The sequence below is a fragment of the Balaenoptera ricei genome, chromosome 11 (assembly GCF_028023285.1).
Source record: "Balaenoptera ricei isolate mBalRic1 chromosome 11, mBalRic1.hap2, whole genome shotgun sequence".
In the NCBI taxonomy this organism is placed as follows: domain Eukaryota; kingdom Metazoa; phylum Chordata; class Mammalia; order Artiodactyla; family Balaenopteridae; genus Balaenoptera; species Balaenoptera ricei.
Window position 1 is genome coordinate 83,216,168 of NC_082649.1, and position 25,545 is coordinate 83,241,712.

Below are 25,545 nucleotides of genomic sequence, written 5' to 3' on the forward strand. Positions count from 1 at the left end.
GCCTTCTGGGGATAAAGGTTCCCAGAGGAGGCAGGAGGAGGACAGGACAGTGGGTACCTATTGAGATGGCCCCCCAGCTCTGGGGCACACGCTGGCAGCCAGGATGCGGCCATAGTGCGCTGCACCCCTGCCTGCGAGAAGGCCCCTCGGCTCTTCAGCAAGAGCCCGGGTTTTAAATGATGCCAACGGCCCGAGGTTATTAAATCCTAGATAGACAGGTCCTCAACGGTCAGCCCCCAAGGCTATCTAATGCCTGTAGTACCTGGACCATCTACCCATGAGAAGGGGGGTCTCGCTGCCAGAGAATTCCAGTCACAATCTCAGCAGTGACTGTCAAGAGTTTTCTCAGAAACCCAAGTCTGGCCCCTGCAGTACACGTGGAAGAAATGGATGCTTCTTCCACGGGCTGTGTCATCCAAAGGGAAGTCTGTGTCTGGACTTAGGGTAGGGGTGGCACCTAGAGTGGCTGGACATTGGGAATGAAAAGCATCAAGGTTCCAGTTTTCCCTCCTCGTTATCAGATGCTCTGATGAGAGCCCACCAAGGCGTTTCCTCTAACTGCTGCTGGCTCAGGAAATTCTGCCAGCGAACACCTGAGGTAATGCTGACAAGTACGGGGCTCTTTGACTGTGGTGTCCACCGGGACTCCCCAAAGGGTAGGTTAAGAAGGACATGGGCTGCTGGGAGCCAGCTCCTGGGAGGTCTCAGAACCGCAGGTGTGGGACAGGGACTCCTAGGCACCAAGGGCAGGTGGTCAGGAGAAAGCCTTAGAGAAAGGCAGGCCGGCTCAGCCCCTCACCAGGAGGGGGAATTCCTTGTCTAGAACCCACCGAGAATCAGGGGAAAGATCTCGACTAAAGACCAGATCTGTCTTCAGACCTTCGTTAAGATGGGACCCACAAGGGAAAACAGCAAGCACACAGCCCTCCCTGAAAAGAGGAAAGAAAAGAAATGCGAGCCTTGAAGAAAACCAAAGATGGCAGAACAGCCTGGCACTGCCTGCCACGCAGGCCCCGGGCTTCCACCCAAGTGCCAAAGGCTCCTGGGGCCCGGCAGACAAGGACCAGGAGGCCGCCTCCGGGAGATGGGATCACGCACACACAGAGAACCCAGCCCTCGCCGGGGGACTCGGGAGGCAGCTGGACCACGGGGCTGACGCGCCCCCCGGGTCCTCTGCTGATGCAGCCGCCCTGGCAACTCTGGGCTCGGCCCTCAGACAGAGCAGCTCTGTGCCCTGCCTCCGGAGGGTCAAGGAGCACCACGGCCAGAGACCCCTTTGCCTTCTCCTCCTCTGGGCGGCAGTCTGCATGGGTGTGAGAGCAACCTCATGCTGAAAGCGTTTCCACGACCGCACCGCAGAGCGGGTCCAGCCAGCGGCAGCCCGCAGGGCACCGCAGCCCGGCGCTCCTGAGAGCGCTGCCAACCTCTCACCCACTCAGATCCCCCAGGCCCAGCCGCTGCGGGCTCCAGGTCCTAGTAAAAGGTATTGAACTGTTTAGTGAAATCTTCCGTAAACGAGATCCAGGAAAAAAAGCTGTGCTTTCTGTCACCCGTTAAATATTAGTCACGTTGGCCTCTCCTACCATGAGGGCAGGCTGTTACTTCTAACGGCGACAATAGCAATAAAACAAACTCTCAAATGCTCGATTATTCAGGGGCTCATCAGCCTGTTGGTGGATTACAGTAGGCCCTCACATTCCCCAGCAGGCGTCTGTGGGTGGGGGCCGGGGCTCGGCTAGCAGACTGTGGTTCCGGTGAAAGGCCGCTGTGTGCGGACGGGAGAGCTGGGGCTGTGGGCCAGGCGTGTCCCCGTGCCTCTGTGCCACGTGCTGGTGGGCAGCGGAGACGTGGCGCACCCGATCGACGGCTCCCCGGAAGGCAGAGCCGGCCCCACGTCCCCCGCGCCACCGACCTGGAGCAGGCAGCGACCCTGGGGATCCCCTGTCAAAGCCTCTCCCCCATCCCTGCCAACCCAGCCAAGGCCCTTCCGCCTCTTGCCGCCTTCACCCCAGGAAGGTTGAAGGGCAGAGGCTACTGCTGTGGCACTCGGCCCCCTGCCCCCAGGAATGCCCTGGAGAGAGCTGGAACCACGGGGCGGCACCTGCCTCCTCGTCGTCCGCAAGTGACCGAACCCTCCCCTCTGCGGCTGACCTGTGCTCCAGAGACCCTGCCTCCCCTCCTCACGTGCTATGAGCTCGGCGGGCTCCCAGCAGGTGTTCCATAAACATTCTGGAAGGAGGGGCGTCGGGTGGGTGAGTGTAATAACGCCCTGCCAGGAAGCTCAGGATTGAGGAACCATCCCAAGTGGCTGTGTTCAGCAGCTGGAAAAATGAAGGGCAGGGCAGGCTTCACAGACGGAAGCCTTTTATGGCTCTGCTGCTCACTTGTTCCTTTCCCGGAAGACGTTTTAGTTTCGCGCTGGCCTCGGGCACGGCAGGGAGGACCCCGGGTCCTCAGCTAAGGGAGTGCAGGCCAGCCAGCGTGTCCACCTTCCCTTCTGAGGGAGGTCTCTGACCTCCGCCCCTCAGCTGCTTCCACGGCCGGGCCCGCCGGCGGCTCTAGAGGGACGGCCCTCCTCGGCTGGCGTGAGCCCCCCCACTTCTAATGGGTCCAACAGACTCACCACCAGGCCGCTCAAACAGGGCCTCTCGGTGCCACGGCCACGCCGCAGAGCGTCAGGCATTGCTCTGGGGAGACCAAAGCAGCACGGGTTCCTCCCCGCTTCATTCAACAAACGTTGACTCAACACCGTTAGCAGTTAGGAAGGCGGCTCCAGGCTGCACACAGGCTGGTTTATGCAGAACCAGAAGCCCGGCGTCCCCAAGGGCCCGGCACACCCCACGAGGCAGGAAGGGTCTCCGTGGCGCGCTCACAGTGCTTTCTAACCGGAGCTGTGCACCCGGATCACAGGAAAGCGCGGGCCTTCCTTTTCCCCTTTTTAAAGCGGAAGATTTCACACACCCTCGTAGGCAGACGGGAGGGTGTCGTGAGCCCCATGTGCCCGCCACACAGCTACGACCATCATCTGATGGTGCCAATCCTGTTTCATCTCTGCCCACTCCTCATTCCCAACCCCGGCTGGACCACTGGGAATATCTATCACATAGTTTTCTTTTTTTATCCAAGAAGAGGATTCTTTTTTTAATCTTTTGCAATATAACCACAATACCATGCCACCTAAGTAAATGACCGCATATATTTAATCATATTAAGGAACTATTGTTATGGTCCCGATTTCCCCCAGTTGTGTGCATCTCTCCGTTTTTTTTTTGGAAAAGGATACAAGAGCCTCCAGGCCCAAGATCCTGATGAGTGGGGCTGGGTGGGAGGAGACTGGACACTGTATTTTACAGGTCACCGTTAACCCACTGCTTCCAAACACCCACGTCAAGCAGCTCAGTGCAAGCGAGGGTTACAGGCACTCGTGCTGCCTTCTTGGGACTTTACACAGGACTGTCACCCTAGTCCAGTGGGTCAAAGTAGGAGAACATGCTGGGGAACAGACAGCAGGCGATTAGGAAGGCGGCTCTAGGCTACAGACAGCGGAGAGCTTTTGCAGAACTGGAAGCCCTAGTGCCCTCAAGGGTCACCGCCCCCAGCTGGCAGGGAAGAGCCTCCTGGAAGCCGTGACACCCAAGAACAGGCTCCAGGTTCCACCGCAGGGACAGGCCCCGCAGAGAAGGCTTGTGTTCAATGGCTGCTCAGGTGCCCAGCACCCCGGCCCCGCCATCCCCGCAGCTGCATCCCGAGCTTGGGGCTCCTCTGGTCAGTGACAGGCCTCTGTCCCATCCCGTCGTGCTGTCCTGGCTCTTCCCAAGCCTGCTGGGTAAAGGACCCAGGAGGTGGGGGAGAAAGGAGCTTTTTTAGGGGAGAAAAAGAAGGCTGACAGGCATTTGTGACCCACTATCAGAACGCAGGAGCCTCAAGAAGAGAACGAATCCTCAGAGAGCCAAAACAGCTGACACTTACAACTCCCAGACTATCAAAAGCGTGAAAAACCCCACTTTTCAAAACAAATTAGAAACGTTAACTCTACAGAAAGACCCTCCCACCACAGGCTTTCCCGGAGCCTCGCCCTCCACTGCTGCTTTCAAAATATTTACTTTACCCTCGTGCTCTGCTCGGCTCACCGTCACCACAACAGGCTGGGGGAGACGGAGCGGGGACCGTCTTCTGTCTTGTCCTCCTCCAAACCCTCCCCCCCAGCAGCTAGTGAACAGTGATAATAGCCCCCAGCCCCATGCCTATATGTTCCTTGGGAGGCATCTGTAGAGAGTGCTGGGGAGATGCAGAAAGAGGGTAGGACGAGGAGAGGCACAAGGCTTCGGGGCCACACAGGCGAGTCCCAGCCCTGCCGCCCACCGGCTGTGTGATCTTGGGCAAAATCCCTTCCCCTCTGTTTTCTCAACTACAGCAGAAAGGATGCGTAACACAGCCCGGCCTCCTGAGACAGTCAGACGTGACACACACACACACGCCTCACAAATTCTAGGAGCTTAGAAAAACAAACCCCAAACACCGGAAACCTTGAATAAAAAACAGCTACTGTATGGTAATGATTGTTTCCGTTTAAGATTATGATTGACAACAAAAAGACTGCCCGAAGACTCAAAACCATCAAGAGTTACTTAGCTTTAGACGTTTAGAATTTCTAGAAATTCAGTAAGAGGGAAGACTCCTTTGAGCAAAGAACAACAAAAAAGTTGGCTGTTTTCACATCAGTCAAGAATTGAACGGGAGAAAAGACCCAACGGGCCTCCAAACACCAGCTCTCTAGCCCCAAAGAAACCAACACCCAGGGCAGCGATGAGGTGGCGGGTCAGGGAGAAGGTGGGATGTCTTCTGCCCCCCTATTCAGACTTTCCTTCCCAAACAAAAGAGAATAAACGTGCCAACGCTCCCAGGGGCGGGCGCAGAACGAAGGGTGTGGGGGCCCGTGGAGCCGTCTCCGTGCACCAGCCCCACGGATCTTCCAACGCCCAGATACTCACAGCTTGCTGAGGCTGTCAAGCCCTGTGAAAGCACCACTGGTGTCCTCGATTGTCCCCGAAATCTCGTTGTGGTCCAGGTCCCTGGGGAGGAGACAGACAGAAAGCTCACCATTCAGTCTGTGAAAGGAAGAGAGACTCACACCCATTCTGCCACTTTGAAGCTCGAAACATCTCGGTGAGTTCTAGGTGCCCAAACGGAACATCCAGTTAAGATTAGAGGCGTGGGCTTCCCTGGTGGCGCAGTGGTTGAGAGTCCGCCTACCTATACAGGGGACACGGGTACGAGCCCTGGTCCGGGAAGATCCCACGTGCCACGGAGCAACTAAGGCCGTGCGCCGCAGCTACTGAACCTACGCTCTAGAGCCCGTGAGCCACAACTACTGAGACCACGTGCCACAACTACTGAAGCCCGCGCACCTAGAGCCCGTGCTCTGCAACAAGAGAAGCCACTGCAACGAGAAGCCCGCGCACCACAACGAAGAGTAGCCCCTGCTCGCCCCAACTAGAGAAAGCCCGCGTGCAGCAACGAAGACCCAACGCAGCCAAAAATAATAAATAAATAAATAAATCAAATTTAAAAAAAAAGATTAGGGGCGTGACCACTGAGCCACCCTGCCACGAGAACTGCCTTTCTCAGCCTCCCCACAAAGCTGACACAGGCCTTGGAGTGGCAGCTTCGCAGCTGCGTGTGCTGCTTGCTCCCCAGTGGGCAAACGCCAGGCCCCAGGGGAAGGGGTGTAGACGGCACAGGGGAAAGCCTGCTTTGGATTCTGCCCCCAAAGAGCGGACCTCTGGCCACTGCTCTGAGAATGAGTCCGAAAGGTTCCCTAAGGTTCCCATCTGCTTTCACCCCAACCAGGGTCCCTTTCCCGGACTTGACCGAGAAACTGCAGAAGGCACATGGAGGAAAGGACAGGGAAGAAAGAGGCCCCGGCACCGGGCCCTCCCCAGTGGGTTTGGCGCCCAGAGCCCCTGTCTCCCCCCAGGGCCTGCACAGGTGCTGACTCCCAGCCAGGGACGACATCTGGGTGCTGAGTCAGACTTGTGACCCAATTGCCAAGACCAGAGGACGAGGCCAACTTTTCGGCCCAGTCTCCGCCAGCAACGCAAATCACAAGGCCAATGACTCAGCTTCCTCCCCCAGCTTCCAAGGGCAGGTCACCACACCGGGCAAGACACCCCACCCGGCGACCAGGCCCCCGTGCTGCCCTGGGTTGGCCCTCCCCAACTTTCCACGCGGTCGGCCACACCTCCCCCTCCCGAGCCCCAGCAGACGCGGGCCAGGACCAGAAAGGGTGCTGCTCGGCTCCCGTGAGCGCCCGCGGGGAGGGGAGCTCGGACCTTGGAGTGAAATGCTCATCCTGACCTTTACTTTACAACCGGAAGCTCAGAGCCGAGATCCTGAGGCTGGAAGGGCCTCCCCCTTTCATCAGGTTCCTCCCATTATCTTGGTCCTGAAACACCCGGGACCCGGGGCTGCTGCTCTGTGTGCCTGCCTCCCTGCTCCGAGCCCCGGCTGCCAAAGTTTTTCTCATTTCTCTGGCCTCCTCAGTCTGAACGTCCCGGCCTTGTCATTCAGCACTGCCATGGCTCCGAGGCTGACCTCGGCTTGAACAGCCTGGCGCCCGGGCTCTTTCTCGCTCCTCCACGACGGCCTGGCATGAAGGCCGTCTCTGCCGTCTCTGCCAAGCGCAAGTGCAAAGGCCTTCCTCCCCGTCATGCCGGAATAGGCCGCTCTTTCTGCAGGGGGCACAGCTGGGAGGGAGGCCTCAGACCCCACGGCCACTGCCTGTTGAAATCCAGACGCCGCTCCCACCCCGCCCCCCCCCCCCCCCCGTATGGTTGGTTGTTCTGTTGCCTGGAAGTTCTCGAAAGCCCAGAAAAGCCCAGAAAATTTTAAGTCCCAGAAAAGCACCCTGCAGCAACTTCTGGCAACTCCCTCCACCTCACGGGGAACTTAGAGGGAAATGACATGGTCATCTCCATTGTGTTAAATGACCCTAAAAAGGCCCCGGGAGAGACACAGGATTCCCTCATCACCTCTTCTGGAAACGGGCGTCCTGGATGCAGGCTATATGCTGAAGAAGTTGAGATGCCAGCCCAAGACACGAGCCTCAGGATTGCCCTGGCTCAGATAAAAATCCTCAGGACTGAAACATGGAAGTCAGCGGGAAGGCTCAGGAAGGGAAAGACGGCCCCAGGGCTGCTATCTGGGGGCGGCAGCGCGCAGCCTGGGGAACCTTTCCCACAGCCGGACGCCACGTCCCGCCAAGCGCACTGCAGGAACCAGTGCGTGGTGATGACAGTTTTTTTTTGAGTCGTCACCACTCTAGGCACCACGCCGGGGGGGGGAAGGAGGGACACTTTTCTGCTCAACTGGCTCTTTTTCGATTTATCACATGAGACTCTGAGACTCTGGCACACATCACAGCTCAGCTTTGTATCTAATTCTGACTCGAGACCAATGAGAAGGGAATGCAGCAAAGCAGCTGGTGTGCTCTATCCTGCTCTCCCACCAACCCAACGGGGAAAGACGTACAAGACACGCAGGCTTTTGAGTCCCCGGAAGGCGCCTTCCGCAATGTGACTGATGGCATTGTGGCTGAGGCGTAGGATGCTCAGGCTAGTCAGGTCAGCCAGGCTCTCCTCGTCCAGCCGGGTCAGATTATTGAAGGACAGAATCCTGGGGAAGGGGAGGGGAAAGCAAACATCACAGTCAGGTTGCACGGCATCGCCCTCCCTCTCCTCTCCCGAACGTACAGCCATGGTCGGCCAGTCACCTAGGTCCCAGTGGGAAGGGATACGCCCACAAGGATCCCGAGGGCAAAACGGTCTCACAGCTAGAAACCCACCAGGGCTTGATAGCCATACATTGGACTCCTGGAAGGAGGTCTGTAAACTGTGAGCACTACACAGCACAGGGTTGTACGACAAAGAACCACAAGGCTCCAACCCCTGCGTGCACCTGGTGTCCATGGCTGGTCCTGATTCAGGCCATGACAGATCTCTCACGGCTGTGGCCTGAGACTCTGGACAGGACGCCAGCGGGTTCTCATAGTGAGCAAGGGAGCCGGACAGCCTGCCAACATTGGCCAGCAGAGGGCACCACCAGCCACTGCTTGGAACAAGCCTTCCTCACTGAACTGCAGGCCTCACCTGGGCAGCACCCGGGGGGACCAGAGTCTCCCATCCGGGCTACCTTGCCCTCACCCAAGCCAGCCTCTTAGCGTGATCCCCCTACCGTAAGCAGGTAAGGAACACATCCCCAGTCACACACCTTCCCTGAGCATCCGAATCAATCTTTCTTTCCTCCCAGCACAGTCTCTGCATCTCTGACATAGCCCTGGGTTGGGTACTTAAGTATATTAGTCATCTATCCTCAAAAAATGGAATCTCTGGGCTGGGGCAGGAGGAAGGAAAATAAATTCGGATAAGATTAGCAAGTTTTTAAAGGTAGCAGGGAGTGACAGTTTTTCTCTCCTGGAAAAATAAGTCATAGTGCCTGTCAGTTGCAGAGACCTGGCAGGAGATCAAAATTACATCCTCACCTGCAATTAAAGAATTTAGTTGAAAGGAGGGGCGGGACACACACGTGGAGAGCAACTCTAAATCTGGCTCCAAGGTTACCTGGGTGTCGGGCAAAATGCTAGGCTGGTCAGGGGACACTCCCGTGACCTTCTCTGCCCCTTTGGAAGGGCACAGAAGGCAGCCGGAGGGGGGCACAGGGAGTGTGCCCCTCACCGCTGCCTCAGCACCAGGGCGCACACACCCTCTGCAAGTACAGGGGCTCCGGGGGCTGAGAAGACCTCTCCTGCTTCCCTGTGGCTCCCAGGCCTGACAGCGGAAAACCATGGGTCCTGGGAGTTCCCTAGCAGGGTCAGGGCCTGAGGGAGGAGTCTTTCAGGAGCCATCCCATTCCACGTGAGAATACCGTGCAGGTGCACTGCCTGCAAGGGTCAGGAGGCTAAACCCAAAGGGTTAGCGCACGCACACACACACGCACACACACACACTCTCCCTCTCTCTCTCTAAGGAAAGCCAGCCACTGGAAAGAGGTGCGACTATTGATTTTTGCATTAGGTAACGATGGACTCACTGAAATATAAACTCCAGGTCAGAGTGGGGTGGGTGGGGAAGGAGGAAGGGGGCTGGGGGAGGGGGAAAATGTGGGCAAATAGATAAAAACACTAGCTGCAAGACTCAGCACTAGGTTTAAACATCCCCTTAAGTTTGCCTGCTGAAGGCAAGAGACAGACAAGAAAGACAGGCTTGGCACTTGTGATCATTCACTTCAGTGGGTGAGTTTCCTCCTACAGTCAAGCCTAGAAAAAAGAAAACCCACCCAAACTCTCTTAAAAAAAAATAAACATATTGGACTACACCAGAATTGAACAACCTTGAACATATTAAATTGAGATGAAAACCATGTCGAGGAGGTACTTTTTTTCCTCCAAAAACCCCAATCTTCTAGACATGGGATTAAAACAAAGGGACATGACTGTGTCCACCAAGTCCCAGGAAATGCTGCTTTCATGATCAACGACCCACCAGGACATGGCAGGATAGCCCAGGCCCCAGCCCCTCCCCACCCAGGAGAGAGCCTGTCACTGCGGGTGTCAGGGACCCTGGGTGCCAGCTCAGGGGATCCCAGTCCCAGCCTGGAGCCCCGTGGGGGAAATCTCTTTACGTGAAGTATAAGCACACATTCCCATCAGCGCGGGAGCCTCGCTACCAGGCCAAGGGACCCAAAGCTGGGGAGCGGAAGGAGCCAGGTGCCTGGGCCACTTGTCAGGGGAAGGACGACAGAAACCACACGACAGAAACTACGTGCACGTAGAAACTCTCCCACGGTCAGTGTGTCGCCGTCTCTCGGGTTCACTGTCCTTTCTGTGTTTGAGCCCCAATACGGGCACACCTCGTTTTAGTGTGCTTTGCTATATTGTGCTTTGTAGATATTGCTTTTTTTTTTTTTTTTTAACAAATTGAAGGTTTTGGCAACCCTGTGTAGTCAGATGATGGATAGCATTTTCTAGCAGTGAAGTATTTTTTAATTAAGATCTGTACATCATTTTTTAAGACATAATGCTGCTGCACACTTAACAGACTACAGTATAGCATAAAGACACTTTTCTATGCACTGGGAAGCCAAAAAGTGTGTGACTTGCTTTACTGAGGTGGTCTGGAACCGAACATGCAGTATCGCCGAGGTCTGCCCGGAGCCCCTCTCGTGAGAGAAGCACGTGTTACGTGGTGTAGCCGTTCGTAGACAGCGGCTCTCAGAACAGCCACCCTTCGACAGCAGCCCCTGCTAATGTGAAGTGGGGCGAAGAATAGAGATGAGCTGGGAGTCAGGCCCCAGTGACTGCGATCTGCGGGGCCTCGGGGTCCCGTTCCGGGCCTGCCTGCTGGGGGCTCTTTCCTCCCTCCGCAACAGGCCCCCGAACCCCCAAGCCCGCCGTGCCGTGGGATGCGCGGCCCAGAGCTCCCCGGGCTCTGGAGGAGTCACCTCCGGGCCGTGTCCACAAAACACCTGCGGAGCCAGAATGGGACACTCACAGCTCGTGCAGCTTCTGGCAGAAGCCCCAGCCGTCGCGGTGGATCCGGGAGATGGAGTTGTTGCCGAGGTGGAGCTGGTGCAGGGCCGTGAGGCCGTACAGTGAGCCGCTGTTCACCTCCGCCAGGCTGTTGTACTCCAGGTGCCTGCAATGACGGCCACGTGCGCGGGGTGAGCGTGGACCCCCGGGGGCTCACGCACCCACCCAACCCACGGCGAAGGGGTGGCTCTCCGGCATCAGCCAGGATCCGACAGCACTGCTGGAGAGACTGGTGAGGGGGGGGTGTGCACCTACGTGTGTGTGTACGTGTGTGTGTGCACACCTGTCTGGGGGGCAGGAGAAGACAGGCAAAGCAATGCAGATGGCGGTGAGGACCCAGGCCGACTGAGAGAGCTCAGAGGCCAAGGGGAAGCTCCTAGAAGCAACCTTATCAGCCGAGTACAAGCGAACCAGCACTCACACGGGCAGAGGAGCTCCGAGCAGAAGGCAAAGCCCCCTCCAGGAAGAGACAGGAGAGAGATGAGGAGGAAGCGCTCATCATCATCCCCATCTTGCAGATGAGGAGACTGAGGCCGGGAGAAGCTAGGTAACCTGTCTAACGCTCATTCCCAGCTCAGCCAGTAGTGAGGGGCCAGAATTCAAACCCGGGCCTCGCTAACCAAGCCTGGGCTCTGGACCACTGCACCACGAAACACGGTTTGAGCTCTGGGGTCAAACTACTGGGATTTAATTCTCAATTTTGCCACCTGGCTGACTGAAGGAGCCTGAACAACCATAAAGTGGAGATACCCGAGAAGTATCGACTCCACAGGGCCGTGCTGAGAAGGAAGGGAACGCAGGTCAGCAACTCAGCATCGTGCTGAGAACTGAGCTCCTGCGAAACTCGGCAGGGACGTTTCTACCATCCTGCTTCCCGACGCCGCACAGCCCGGCCACAGACAACTCCGCGCCACAGGACTGGCCTCCTGAACAGCAGCTACTACTTCAAATGCTGCTCCACGCTCAGTAGTACAAGGGCTTCAGGCAACCAGGTTTCACTTTTATCCATCGTCCTTTTTCTGCCTCTGCTCAAAAGGCCAGCCCTTAATTTATAAATAACCTCTAAGGCAACTCTTTCTTCACCCCCCAACTGGTATGAATTTGTTCAACGTAAAACCCAAATGTCACATACTAAGGACTCCATGTTGTTCTGAGAATTCTGACTCCCGGCCCTCCCAGCTCGCGACCACCTGGGTTCCAAAGTCCAAAATGACAGTTTTAAGAATGTAAAGGAAAAGGGTCCTCGACTATGTAAAAACAGAGGCAGAGCCACGCAAAGGTGAACAACAAAGAGAGGGAGAAGCAAAACAGCAGTGCTAAGGATGTCATTTTACAAAGTGTGTGTGTGTGTGTGTGTGTGTGCGTGTGTGTGTGATGGTGTGCATATCGAGAGATTCTCCTGATAATGAGGACGGATTCCTGATAACGGAACTGGACCTGGAGTTTTTCTTTTCTGTATCAGTTGCAAAGGTAACTGATAAAAGGCATAAACGGAGTGATGTAACGTGTAGAGATTGGAAGGGCATGGGGGTGTCCTGAGCAAGTTAAATCATTGACCATAAAGCAAGAAATCTCACGGCGACACATCAAGATAGTGGTATAAGTGTATTAACTTGGAAGTAACCACCAGCAAAACTACAAATAGAAAACCCCAAAAGGAGAATGATTGGAAGTGACTGCCTGCCTCATGGGGGTGGAACTGGGGGAAAGAGAGAATGGCAGCCGGGGTTGGTGGGGGGCAACAACTACTTTTCTTTACAATTTGATTTTGCTCAGCTATGAGTATACGTTTCTTTTGATTAAAAATAAATAAATAAAAATGTTGAAAAACTGAAGCTTGGTAACTGCCTCGTCTGCCCTTCTCCAGATGCTTTTCCATCCCTCCACAGGCAGGCAAGCCCCGTGATTGTCCACATCTGGCTGGAGCAAGTGCTCCCTCGATAAAAGTGGAACATCTGCAGCGAGTGGCTTGATTAGTTCACAGAACATAAATAAATCTCTCAGGATGAACTATACATTTTTGGCCCACCTGCACATCAAGAAAGATGGTCAAACCCAAAGTGAGGAGAGAGGGAACTTCCTGTGGCGTGTGGGAGACAGGAGAGGATGTGGGAAGGGAGCCCACTGTCCGCCAAGGCGGCAGGGTGGGGGTCTAACAGGGAAGAACAAATCTGACTCCATGTTAGATGTTTCTTTCACTTTAACCTTCGCCTTCTATTGCTTTTGCTTCCAGTTAAGAATCTTGCCTGTAGCATGAAATATACAGGGTAGCCCATTCTCAAGGCTCTGACCTTTAAAGGTGTTAACACTGTTCTATTCACACAGAGATAAAAAGTTGCAGAACAGCGACTAACATTTGTCTTGTTGGAGGTTTATAGGAACATCGGAACAAAGGATTCCTACACCAAGAAGTCTGCACCAACCAGCCACGCCCCTGCCTCACCTGGCCTTTAAAAATGCTTTGCTGAAACCCTCTGGGGAGTTCGGGGTTTTGGGGGCACGAGCCATCCGTCTCCTTGCATGGCCCCGCAATAAACCTTTCTCTGCTCCAAACTCCGATGTTTTGGTATTGTTTGGCCTCACTGTGCGTGGGGCACATGGACTTGTGTTGGGTTAACAAGGGGAGGGGAAACGGGGAGGCGAAGCAGCCCCAGCAAAACAGCCCCCGCTTCCATCCTCACGAACCAACTCACTTCACTGAATCCAATGAAACTCCCCCCAAGAGATTTTCTTAACCTGCAAGAAAAACACCCTGAGGTTTGGCGAAGTCCCCAAAGACCCTGAGTGGCGCTCAGCTGAAGTCCCAAAGGGCAGGGGCTGGGTCCGGCCGAGGTCCTAAATGATCCCTCAGCGCCTGCAAGAATCCCGGCGCCTGGCCCGCACTCACAGCGCCTGCATCCTGGCCAGCCCCCAGAAGGCGCCGTCCGTCAGCTTGCTGATGTTGTTTCGCTGGAGCCTCAGCACCTCCAAACTGTCGAGCCCTTGGAACGTCAGGCCCTCGATGAGCCGAATCCGATTCCGATTGAGGTCCCTAAAGAGACGAAGCCAGCGGTTCAGAGCGTCCCCTACCCACGCCCCGCCTACGACCATCACCACGCGGTCCCCAGAGACAATCCTGGGAAGCCGAGACGTACCACAGACGTGCACGCCCACGTGCATGCAGACACTGACGGGCCATTGCTAACTGGTGAAAGGGGGGGCCCAGAGCTCCCAGAAGCCGGTCCCACCACACCCCTGAATGAGCGAGTGCTCCCATTTCCTCCCCAAGCACCCATACTCTGCAGTGAGGAGGGGGTATGACTCAGGAGGTGAACGTCTTAGGTGAGCTGTCTCTTAACTCAGCAGCAGAAACCCACACCAGATGCCTCAACCCAGGAAAAATCTAACCACTGGGTATCAAACGGCGACGACATTTCCCACCGAGGCACTCTTCAGGCCTCTACTGATGGAGAGAAGTGACTGCACTCAGGAGTGGCCATCTGGCACGCTGCGAAGCGTACACACGGGCTTCCAGCCCCCGTGTGATGAAGCCTCGGTGAACTGGCTCCATCGGTAATACTCAAGGGAGGGAGAGCACAGCCTGACCAGAAAGCCCTTGGGTTTCCCCCAATACTTCTGCAGTGTCTCATGACCCACATACGGTCCTGAGCATCCAGAGAGCTTCTCCAGCACCACAGAGCGCACGGCCGGGCCCCACCGCCCAGGGGTGTCGGAGCGGGGGGAGCACAGCAGGGAGCAGGGTGGGGCACACCCCGTCTTGCCGCCACACCTGGCCGTGAACAGCTGTGTTGTTCTGCTTAAACCAAACATCCATTATCAGCTTGTTTTCCTGAGGTAACACTCTTCTGATACAAAAAAAGGACACCGGCAAACAAAAAAAAACCAGGGAACAAACAGTCCATCAGGTTCTGGTAAAGAGAGGTTCTCTTGACTCCAAACCCTGGACCATTCTAGGAGGGCACTCAGCCGTGCTGGTCAAAAAAGTAAACAATTACACCCTTTCATTTAAAAAAAAAATTAACTACCTTATGAGATCAAGGAGATGAAGATGGTGACCCATCTCCTGCTTCCTACCTCTGGCTACACTGACTTCCTCTCAAACTGCCCAAGCAGTGCCGGACTCTGTAATGTCCACAGCACAGATTATCTGGGTGCCTTAAAAAAACACAAAAACCTCGGAGATAAATAAGGAACCCCACGCCCACAGTCTAAGCATTAGCCAGGATCAGCCAGGCAGCAGGATTCCTCACTGCATTTTGGAAAGTGCCGACGAGGACAGACATGTACGTCCTCGGTGGATCTTCTCTCGGCAACCTGGGGCGGCCCGCAGGCACCAGACCCAGCTTCTAATTTGCGTTCATTAGGCTCCGCATCCCCGGTAGTTGATGCAGAGCCTGACCGAGGGGCAGCGGGGAAGGGGGTGCATTTGGATCGAGGTGCTGGGGGACATTTGGCCTCCATGCAGCGTGGCTAAGCTTAATTAAAGTGCAGGGCTCTGCACTCACAGTTGTGTCAGCCGGGGTAACTTGAATGCCTTCACAGGAAGCTGGGTGATCCTGTTCTTGCTCAGCCGAAGCGTTAGCAGCGACCGTGACAGACCATCAAATGCTCCCGACTCCAGGCTGCTGAGCCGGTTGCTCGCCAGGTTGCTGGAATGATTCATAAGAGAAAATGCAGTGGTCAGTAGGAGGCCTTCCTCATTCTGTTACAGACACCAGGCCTGCCTGAGTTAGGAAAACGAGCTAAAACACACCCAGAAGGATGGGTTTCCAACGAGACACCTGTCATCCCGAGGCTGCAAGGCCCACCTCTACCCCCAGCCTCAGGTGTCAGGACCATCCTTGTCAGGCTCGACAGGAGCCTTGTTTGAGCCCAGAGCTCGCTCTGCTTGTGGCCAGAGGGGTTTACCCCCAGGAAGGTGGGAGGGAAGTCAGTTACCTCCACCCCAGCCATCCTCGCACCCCAGCCGGGCCGCTGCAGGAGCCCCTCCTCGCACCCACTACCCAAGGGTTAGGGTTCAAGGTCGGTGAGAAGAGCCTCAGGCAGCAGAAAGTCCACTGCGAAGCAAGGTCAGAGTGGATGTCATAATTTGGAGAAACCAGCCCTTAATTTTGAAGTGGGTCTCATTGTATGACGTGTAAATGTGCATAAACCAATTCATTTTAATAATTTTAAATGTGTCAAAGAAACATTCTAGTTAGAGAGATCTGCATGAGTGGTTACCAGTGGGGAGAGGGGAGGGGAGAGGGGCAAGACAGAGGTAGGGGATTAAGAGGTACAAACTACTAGGAATAAAATAAATAAGCTGCAAGGATATACTGTACATCACAGAATATACCCAATAGTTTATAACAACTATAAATGGACTATAATCTATAAAAATTCTGAATCACTAGGCTGTACACCTGAAACTTATATAATACTATAAAATCAACTGTATCTCAATGAAAAAAAAAATTTTTTAAGGGGTCTGCATGGAATCCCTTTAAAAAACAAGCAATAGTTGCATGGGACGTCCACCTACAGGATTACATGTGTAAGGGGCACCTCCCCTCAAAACGCAGCGCACGGGGCAGCTAAGGTCTGTGCATTCTGTTGTATGTAAATTACATCAAGTAAGGGGAAAAAAGGAGAGAAAAGGGGGAAGCAGTTTGGTCTTTCCTATGAGAAGTTATCCCCAACACTTTTCCTTCTACCTTCCCTAGACCAATGGTGCTTTTCGTGGCTTAAGCAAAAAAGAAAAAGACCAGCGAGAATTTTCTACATTAGAGAACAGAATGGAAGAAGGCATGCTTCGCCTCCATCAGGCAGCGGCCCAGGACAGAGCACATGAGGATTCTGTGCAAACAGAACTGGACTGTTTGTTCTTAACACTCTAGATTAAAGAAGAAGAGTCTGTGTGATGAAGATATACCGGTCAGCATCTGCCAAAGTACAACATCCCCTGCTTTTAGGCAGAGAGAGAGAGAAGGTCACTGCAATTCAGTTTAGCATTGGTGGTTTCTTTGTCCCAAACAAGTCAGTGCCAGGTGGCAGCGGGACACCTTTCAAAAGCCCTCAGTGAGGGCTGAGCACTGCCACATCGGCTGAAGGATTGGCCGAGGCCTCCTTTTTCCAACTCTGGCACTTCGATGCAGCCTAAGAAGGAAACCGCTCCTCTCCTCGGGGATCGCAAAAAATCTGCGTGCCTGGCCTTGGTCTCTGAACACATGGGTCGCAACGACCCCTAAAGCCAACCTCACGAACAATCCTCCAAAGTGCTCACGAATAATGCAGGGGATGGGGACTCACCTGTCACCTGAACATGCCTTTTTAGCCTGAGTTTTCAGTTTCTTCCCCAAAGCAACATTTTCCTACCAATAAGCGGTGGGTTAAATAGGCTTTGACTGTTTTTCTTCTGTCTGCCAATTGGCGGGCTGTGAGATGGGGCAGTAGGATGGGCAGAAGAGAAACAGACCAACGAAGAGATGGAGAAGGTCAAGAGAACTCAGAGGATGCACGGGCACTGGCTGGTTGAATCTCTACAGAGAGGTTTCGCTCCGATGTCACTCATCTAAGTACCCCCGAACCTCTGTTCTAAGCTTTCGCGGGAGGCAGCCCAGTGAAGGAGAAAGGAAACAGGCTTTGTGGTCAACACAGCCACGTATTTCAGGCCTAGAGTTTGCTCTTAAATGGTCAGTCTGTGAGGCTACTGAACATCTCCCCGCCTCAGGCTTCCTCAGCCACCTCTACAGTCAGAATAACGCCACTGGACTTGGAGATGCTCTATGAATGGGCTACCAGAGGACGACGGACCTGGGTCTCCTGCCCCCTGCCCTGCTGCGGGAAGACAAGGGAGGTGTGTGCCCATCCCACCGACTCAGCCGGGTCACGTTGGAGGAGAGGAGGGAACGTCCGCCTGCGTCCAGACCTGAGGGCTGCCGGCAGACCCAAGGCACTTACAGCTCCTTTATGGGCAGTCCGTGCGGGAAGCAGGTGCTCCGGATCTCTGTGATGTTGTTGGAGCTGAGATCCAGCACCTCCAAGGAAACGTAAGCCTTCAGCTGACTCCCCTCCACGCTGCGAATCCTATTGTGTTGCCTAAGACACACAAAGGAAGGTGAGTCCAGCATGTCATTTTGCAAAGAAACTATTTTCCTTAACCCTTCTTCCAGACATTTTTTTCCCTAGCTGCTTTGCAATTTCAGAAAATTAAAAACGCTATGACACTCCTTTTTTTTTTTAAAATTATTTGGCTGCGTCGGGTCTTAGTTGCGGCACACTTAAATGACATCTCCCATCCTTCTTTCCATCAAGTTCTTACCTGCAGGCCGGGAGCTAGACAATATCAAATTCTTTGTCTGTGACAAGTTTGTCTGCCCAAGTTCTAAGCCAGGCTACTCTCCCCAAGGACAGGAACACAGGGGTGATATTTCGGACGTGTGGAGAGCAGCCTGGCATGATCAGCGCTCAGATCTTATGGGTACACCTTCCCACAAAGGATGTGCCCAGTGCAACCAGCCAGCTTCTGATGCGGCTCGCATCTAGAATCTTCAGAACCTAGTCCAAGCCCATCACTTACAAGAATGCAGGCACCAGAGCCCAGAGTTCAGTTTCATCCAACTGAACGCATCATCACATACCTCACATTTTACCGACACCTGCCATGTACCAGGCGTGGCGACAGGCACAAGGGATGAAAAAAAGATTGCAAAATCCTGACAACCTAATAAGGGACACAGGAACTCAGTGCTGGGCCTAACTGGAATCGAATCCCCTGCACCTCCAACTCCACACTCTTTTTTTAAATTTATTTATTTATGGCTGTGTTGGGTCTTCGTTTCTGTGCGAGGGCTTTCTCTAGTTGCGGCAAGCGGGGGCCACTCTTCATCGCGGTGCGCGGGCCTCTCACTGTCGCGGCCTCTTGTTGCGGAGCACAGGCTCCAGACGCGCAGGCTCAGTAGTTGTGGCTCACGGGCTTAGATGCTCCGCGGCATGTGGGATCTTCCCAGACCAGGGCTCGAACCCGTGTCCCCTGCATTGGCAGGCAGATTCTCAACCACTGCGCCACCAGGGAAGCCCCAACTCCACACTCTTGATAGCTCTGCTCCTCAGTTTCCTCATCTGGAAGATGGGGCCACACCCTTTACTTCAAGGATGATCCCACCTGAACCACACTGCTGCGTCTGGCAGATGTTCACGTTAAGTGTTCAATGTTTATCTCCCTCCAAGACTTATTTGTCCTTTAACCCTCTTTCTAAAAAAATCCCACAGTCTTAACCCGCCAACCAGTATTTATTAATCAGGAGAAATTCGATAGCTGCCAAGGCTGCAGGCAGCAGGTGGCCCCCATGTGGGTTTCGCTCTGCCTGGCAGATTCAAACCACCACGGCCCCGATCCCAATACTCAGATATTTCAGAATCTGTGCAGTGGTAGCGCTGGGCCTCTGGGCTCCAGCCTCTCACTCCGGCCAGTTTCTGAGTAAACAGTATTGGGGTCTCCAGCCAATCAAAGCATTCTTGAACACGATACAAGTGAGCCAGGCGTCGCTAACCAAGTGGCATCTCTCTTAAACAAACACTTGACCAAATCGTTTCCAACAGGCATAAACAAGGCCCTCTTTCCCAGAAGCTCTGGGGCTTCTCGCCGACGCCTTTGTTTTCTTCCCCTCTCTCCCAGGCCCTGAACCCAAAAATCCATTTACAAGGGTACAGCTCCTTTACACACAGCAAAGTCACGCCAGAATGAGAGGCCCCTTTTCCCTCCATGTGTCCCAAACTACTTCCTTTGAGTTCTTTATTAAGTTCTTAATAAAGATAGTCTCTTCAGTTTTCTGACTCCAAAAGAAAAAGAAAAAAAGAATAGAAAAGAAGACCTTTATTATGTAAAGTATGGGAAAAAAGAACAAGAAATAAAGGGAATAGAGCTGAGCCTCATCCAGGAACTCTGAATGCAGTACCAGGGAGCCGGGAAAAGAAGGTCTGAGGAAAGAAGGGAAGGGGCGCCGCTGGCCCCAAGTCACACAAAGAGGGACCATACACAGTTCAAGGGACCACGGGACAGCTGTGAGCCCCCGCCCACTTCTCCCACTGCCCCTCCACCCCGTCCTCTCCTCTGGCTCTTTCATCTTACACCTTCCTTCTTCTTTCTCGTCTGTGTATTTATTCACTGAATCAAACACGTTCTGGGCCCCTGCTCTGTGCCAGGCCCAGGCTGGAGGAAGGATGCTGTGATGAAGACGGGTCTCTTTCACACACTGGGAAGAGGTCCCTGTTGAGCAGAAGAGGCAGCCATGGAGATGAGAAACAACGGAGCGTGGGAGCGAGGATGGATGAGACCTGCCGGGAGGGAGAGCGGAGCTGGGGAGGATTCTGCCGGAAGAGGCTGCCGGGGCCAGCTCCGGAGGGTGGGATGTGCATGCTGGCAGGAGACGGGCAGGGCAGAGGCAGGGGGACCACAGCAGGCAAGCCCTCGCAGATGCCCTGAGGAGTAGGGCATCTATGTCCCAGGGGACCAGGTGAGAGGTGGCGGCAACAGAGAGACAGACACAAGAGAAGAAGAAGAGAGGGGTCCACAGGACCTGGAGACGACAGATGGGGGCGCAGAGAATGGTGATCCTCAATTTTCTAGTTCAGAAATGCTAAGGTAACCAGGCGACTGGCGAGACCTTCCATCCTTGCCCTTATGGCCTGTTCTCAAGCCAGCAACCATAGAGATCCTGTCAGGACATCTCACAGAATGGGAGAAAACATCTGCAAATCACCTGTCTGATGAGGAGTGAGCATCTAGAATACACAGGAACTACAACTCAACAACAACAACAACAACACGAAAAACCCAAACGACTCAATCAAAAAACGTGCAAAGGACTTGATAGACATTTCTCCAAAGAAGATAAATGGCGAAAGAGCACATGAGGAGACGCTCAACATCACTAAGCATTAGGGAAATGCAATGAGATAGCACCTCACGCCCACAGCATGGCTACTATTAAAAAAACAAACAAACTCTGGAATGGTATGTGGGGGAGAGGATGTGGAGAAACTGGAATCCTGGCGCAGCTGCTGAGGAAAATGGTGTGGTAGTTCTTCGAAAAATTAGGCACAGAATTACCAGCGTGTGACCCAGCAATTCTGCTTCTGGGTGTTCATCCAAAAGAAATGTAAGCAGATCTCAAAGAGTTATTTGTACACCCATGTTCATAGCAGCATTAATCACAGTAGCCAAAAGGTGAAGCAACCCAATGGATGGATGGATGGATGGATGGATGGATGGATGGATGGATAGATGGATGGACGGATGGATGGATGGACGGACAAACATGACAGAGGTACACATACAAAGGACTATCATTCAGCCTTAGAAAGGAAGTTCTGACACACGCTATGACATGGATGAATCTTGAGGACACTGCGTTAAGTGAAAATACCCTATGACTCCACTTCCATGAGTACCTAGAGTAGTCAAATTCATTGAGACAAAACGTAGAGCGACGGTTGCCAGGGGCTGTGGGGAGGGGGAGTGGGGAGTTGTTTAATAAGTTTGGAGTTTTCATTTTCCAAGATGGAGAAAGCTCTGGAAATTGATTACACAACACGAGTGTACTTAACACTACTGAACTGTATACTTAAAAAATGATTAAGATGGTAAATTTCATGTAATGTGTATTTTACTACAATTTAAAAACAAAACAAAGCAAAAATCAGCCAGTTCACAGGACTTGTTTGCCTAAAACTCAAATGATGGCTTTCCTGTCTCACTCAGGACGAAGTCCTTACGATGGCCTCTGAGGCCCATGTGATCTGCCACGCACTCGCCTTGCTGCTTCACTTCCTGCTCTTCCGCCTTGTACTCTGCCCCACACACTGGCCCTCAGACACGGCAGGCCAACTCCTGACTCACGACCTTTGCACTTGCCTTTCCCATTGCTTGGAATGAATGCTCTTCCCCCAGAGAGCCACAGGTCCCATGCCCTTCCTTCCTTCCCATCTGTTTTCACATGTCACCTTCTCAATGAGGGGTCCCTGGCCACAGTCTCTAAGACTACAAGCCTCCCTCCCCCTACCATTTCTCCCTCCTCCCTCCCCCACCCCCACTGTCACACTTTCCACTCTCTTGCCTGCTTTATTTCTCTCAGTATCTCTAATTATCATCTAATACATCCAGTATTTTGCTTATTTCTACCTTAACATCTTCTCTCCCACCAGGATGTGGCTCCATGAGAGCAGAGATGTTTGTTTGTTTTGACCACTGTTGTGTCTCCAACCACTGGAATAGGGTGAGGCACATAGGAGGTCCTCAATAAATAACTGTTAAAGGAATCACAAAGAATGAATACAGGTTGAATTCAGAAAGGCTGAGCCTAGACACAGATTTGGGGCTCATCAACATTTAAGTAGAAGAAAACCCATGCAAGCAGATGAGTTTAATCAGGAAACATGAAGGAAAGAGTTTGCCAACTGCCCTGTGGCAGCACTGCTCAGAGACAAATGATCTAGCCCACAGTGGCTTCAGAGCTTCTTGGGGCTCAAAGAATGCACATCACCTTCTCCCTCCAGGTCTGGTCTCTCTGCTCTAGACTCTAGCCCAGCACCCTGATCAAACTCTTCCTGAATTCCTCCCATTCAGGAAAGCTGACCACACAGCTCTATCTCCCTTCTCTCACTAGAGCAAGAATCACACCTTGTTAGATGTCTCTGGGGACCATGGCAATTCCACCCAAGGCCATGAGTTCTTCATGGGCTGGAACATGGCATAGCATTGAAGAACATGCCAAGAGCATGGCCCTGCCTGAGTTCAAATCCCCATTATACCACTTACAGGTGTGAACCGCTATAAAGGTGGTGTGAAGTTCCCAGGCCCCGTGGGCTGATGTGACCTGACGTGAAGCAGGTACTCAATAAAATGGGTTCTTGTTTTTATTAGCTCTGATATCAGATACACATCTGTATCCTGAGAGCGAAGCTCAGGATCTAGTTTGCAGCAGGTGCTCTGGAAAAAGAAGGAATGAATGGTTCCTAGTCCTCCCCACACTTCAGCGCAAACAGGCAGGCCTGACTCCTTCTTGGGAACAAAGGGCTGACTCAGAGCTCTCACTCTTAGCTTCATGCATGAAACGAGCCTGCTCCAGCTGGAGGGTGTCAAAACCCCCACCACTGAGAGGCTGGGCTATTTGGGGAGCTGTGCTTCAAATTAAATCCCAGATTGAAGCTTCTGCAGGTTTCAGGGGGCCTAGAGATCTGATGGGTCCCCAGCCAGCTAGATTACATCCTCCTTCTCACTCCTGTAGCAAGTGGGACTCTGGCCCACGCCCCTGACCCCAGCCCACCAAACCCTACCCCACCAGGGACATCCCCTCAGGACACCTGTCCATCAAGGTTCAAAGACCCAGTATTCAGGGAAGCCTCCCTCCTCCTCCTTGAGAGGTGTCCCACTTTCATAAAACTCTCCATGTTTTAATGCCACGTGCAACACGAGCGGTTATGTCACTCCTTTAATGTAACTAACTGTCCAGTTTTCAAGGCCCCCGTTCATCTTTATAACCTCTGAATCCTTGTCCAAGTTCTTTTTAACAATAGCCGACCAACTACTGAACACACCTCTAAGCAGCAGGCCCAGGGTGGAGGCTCCGTGAAAAGACACAGCAATCTCATGAGGAAGGTACTATTATGATCTTTACAGCTGAAGACACTGGGGCTCAGAGCTCTGCTGGACTTCACCTGCGGTCACACAACCGGGACACGAGAGGAGCCAGCGTGCAAGCCCAGGGGAGCAGGACTCGCCAGCCCATCCGAGAGGCTCTCCAGGCGGAATTTTAAGTGCATTACCCCAGATTCAATCCGTAAGCCTTCAGCAGAGCTCGGCTACATGTGAATGCTGGCTGGCTATTCCCGGGTCAGCTCACACTGGTCTGTGTCATTGGCCTCAGCCAAGCCGGCTTTTGTACCAGCCTCCCAGAGTCCTGCGTGAGCGGCAAGTCTGCAGAGAGCTGTGGAGGGCCAAGCTGAGCAAACAAGGCAGATGAAGCTCTGGTTCACAGCAATGGATGCTCTGGACGGAAAGAAGAGAACAGCGCAGGACAAGCTGCAAAGGGACGCCCTTAGGGCTACAAAAGGAGAGTGAGGAGAGGGCAGGGGAGAGGACAGTGTTAGAGGAGCACTTCTAACTGGTCTCATCCGGGAGCAGTCCAGCCCTTTCTCTGCCACCAAACAGAATCAGAACAACTCTGTGGTGACAGGGACTGGGGGGGGGGGGGGGGTGGTGGCCAAATCATACAGCCTGTGCCTCCACCCCGGGTTGGTGCACCCCTCAGGCTGTCCTCTGGGGTGAAGAAACCGTAATACGGCAGAAGTCTATTAAACCAACACCTGTTAAAGGCTTCACAAATAAAATCCGGCTTCAAAGGCAGAGAGCGGGAAAGATAAGCTCTCTCCACTGGGCTACATTTTCAGAGTCGATGTTAAATTAGACAGTAAAACACACGGAGGCGTTTGAAACCAACATTGAAAGCTTTTCATCATAAGTGATTGTTCCACTATAGTTTACAAGGTAGTGCCGTTAGTGGTGGAAAAGATCTCGTGTCACAGAGAACAGGAAGAAAGGGCGAGGGGATCAACGGAAGCAGCGTCAAGGTGGGTCAAGTGGATTACAGCTGGTTGCTGAAATTATGCACCTACTGTCTACACCAGGAGTCAGCAATGGATTCTATAATGGGCCAGATTTTAAATATTTTAGGCTCTGTGGGTCATTTGGCCTCTGTCATGACAACTCAACCCTGAAGGTGGGGTGTACAAGTAGCCGCAGACAATATGTGAGCCGAGTGTGGCTATACTCCAATAAAGCTTTCTTTACCAAAGCAAGCTGTGAGCCAGATCTGGCCCCTGATCTACACCATAGAGCAACCAGTTTGGGTTTCTGGGAGGCAGGGACCCAGATTCTAATTCTAGCTCTGATGCAGCTTTCCAACTGTGTGCAAATCACTCTTTTTGAATCTGGTTTAACCACCTGCAAAATGGGGCTAAACACCTCTCTGCAGCAGAGAGAACCCTCCCATGCTCCCTCCAAGGCCCAGGTCAGACATCACGAATCGCCATCCTTCCCAATGATGCCTTTCCTACCCCTTCAGGAAGTGAAACGGAACCTAAGTTTACATCATTCTTATGCTCCTCAGAAGATGATCCAGGTTCCTGACCGGGGCCAGTGGAGGCAGGCTGGCAAACAGGGTGATCTTACAGAGAACAGACATTCACACTGTGCATCCTCACTCTTTTTAGTTCTTCCAACGAGACAGAAAGAAACACGCTGAAGCTGGCCAACACACCAGTCCTAATATCTAAGCAGGCGTGCCCTCAGCTCTCCCAGACAAGTAGGGTGACTCACAGCAGTACACGTGGTCAACTCCTGCAGTGTTGACTCTTACTAGATACAGCAAGTTTTCCATCATGTTACCTCAACATCAAACTTTTAATAATCAGCAAAACTCAAATTACAGCTCTTGCCTCATCTGAACCTCTGGCTAAGAAAGAGTTTCACACAATCTAGCCCAGAAATGGGGGTAAAAATGTAATACACCTGCCACCATTCCCGTCCCTCCCCACCCCCCCATTCCCCACAGTGACCCTGGCAGACGTGGTTAATCAAACTCCATACCCTGCAGCCTCTGGGCACCCAGAGCACTTTGCACCTGGCCCATCACTGTGCTGCCCTGGAATTCTTCCTACGTCTCTGCACCACCGCACCTAACCCCACTGCCCCACACAGCAGGTGCTCCAAGGTCTCATCCAAATGATCAGGATGAAGGTGTGTACACGGTATTAATGATTTAATAATCCGAGTAGCCCTGACATTTACCTAAGGGGGTTCAACTGTATTATTGCAAGCGCTAAAAAACATTAATCATTTCAAGGACACACAAGAAGACGATTTCTCTTTTGTTGCAAAACAGCACTATCCAACAGACCATGTGGTCGGGGCAGGGGGA

The 25,545-nt window shown here is 53.3% G+C and overlaps 1 protein-coding gene across 1 annotated transcript in view; it reads right to left on the reverse strand.

The window, feature by feature from the left end:
- Positions 1–25,545, reverse strand: part of LRIG1 (leucine rich repeats and immunoglobulin like domains 1) — a 120,311-nt gene that overhangs the window by 22,269 nt on the left and 72,497 nt on the right. The window contains exons 4-9 of the mRNA XM_059940149.1: positions 17,528–17,665; positions 15,091–15,234; positions 13,473–13,616; positions 10,548–10,691; positions 7,531–7,674; positions 4,992–5,072 (exon numbers count right to left, since the gene is read on the reverse strand). Of these exons, the coding sequence (XP_059796132.1) occupies positions 4,992–5,072; positions 7,531–7,674; positions 10,548–10,691; positions 13,473–13,616; positions 15,091–15,234; positions 17,528–17,665 (795 nt within the window). The remainder of the gene's footprint in view (positions 1–4,991; positions 5,073–7,530; positions 7,675–10,547; positions 10,692–13,472; positions 13,617–15,090; positions 15,235–17,527; positions 17,666–25,545) is intronic.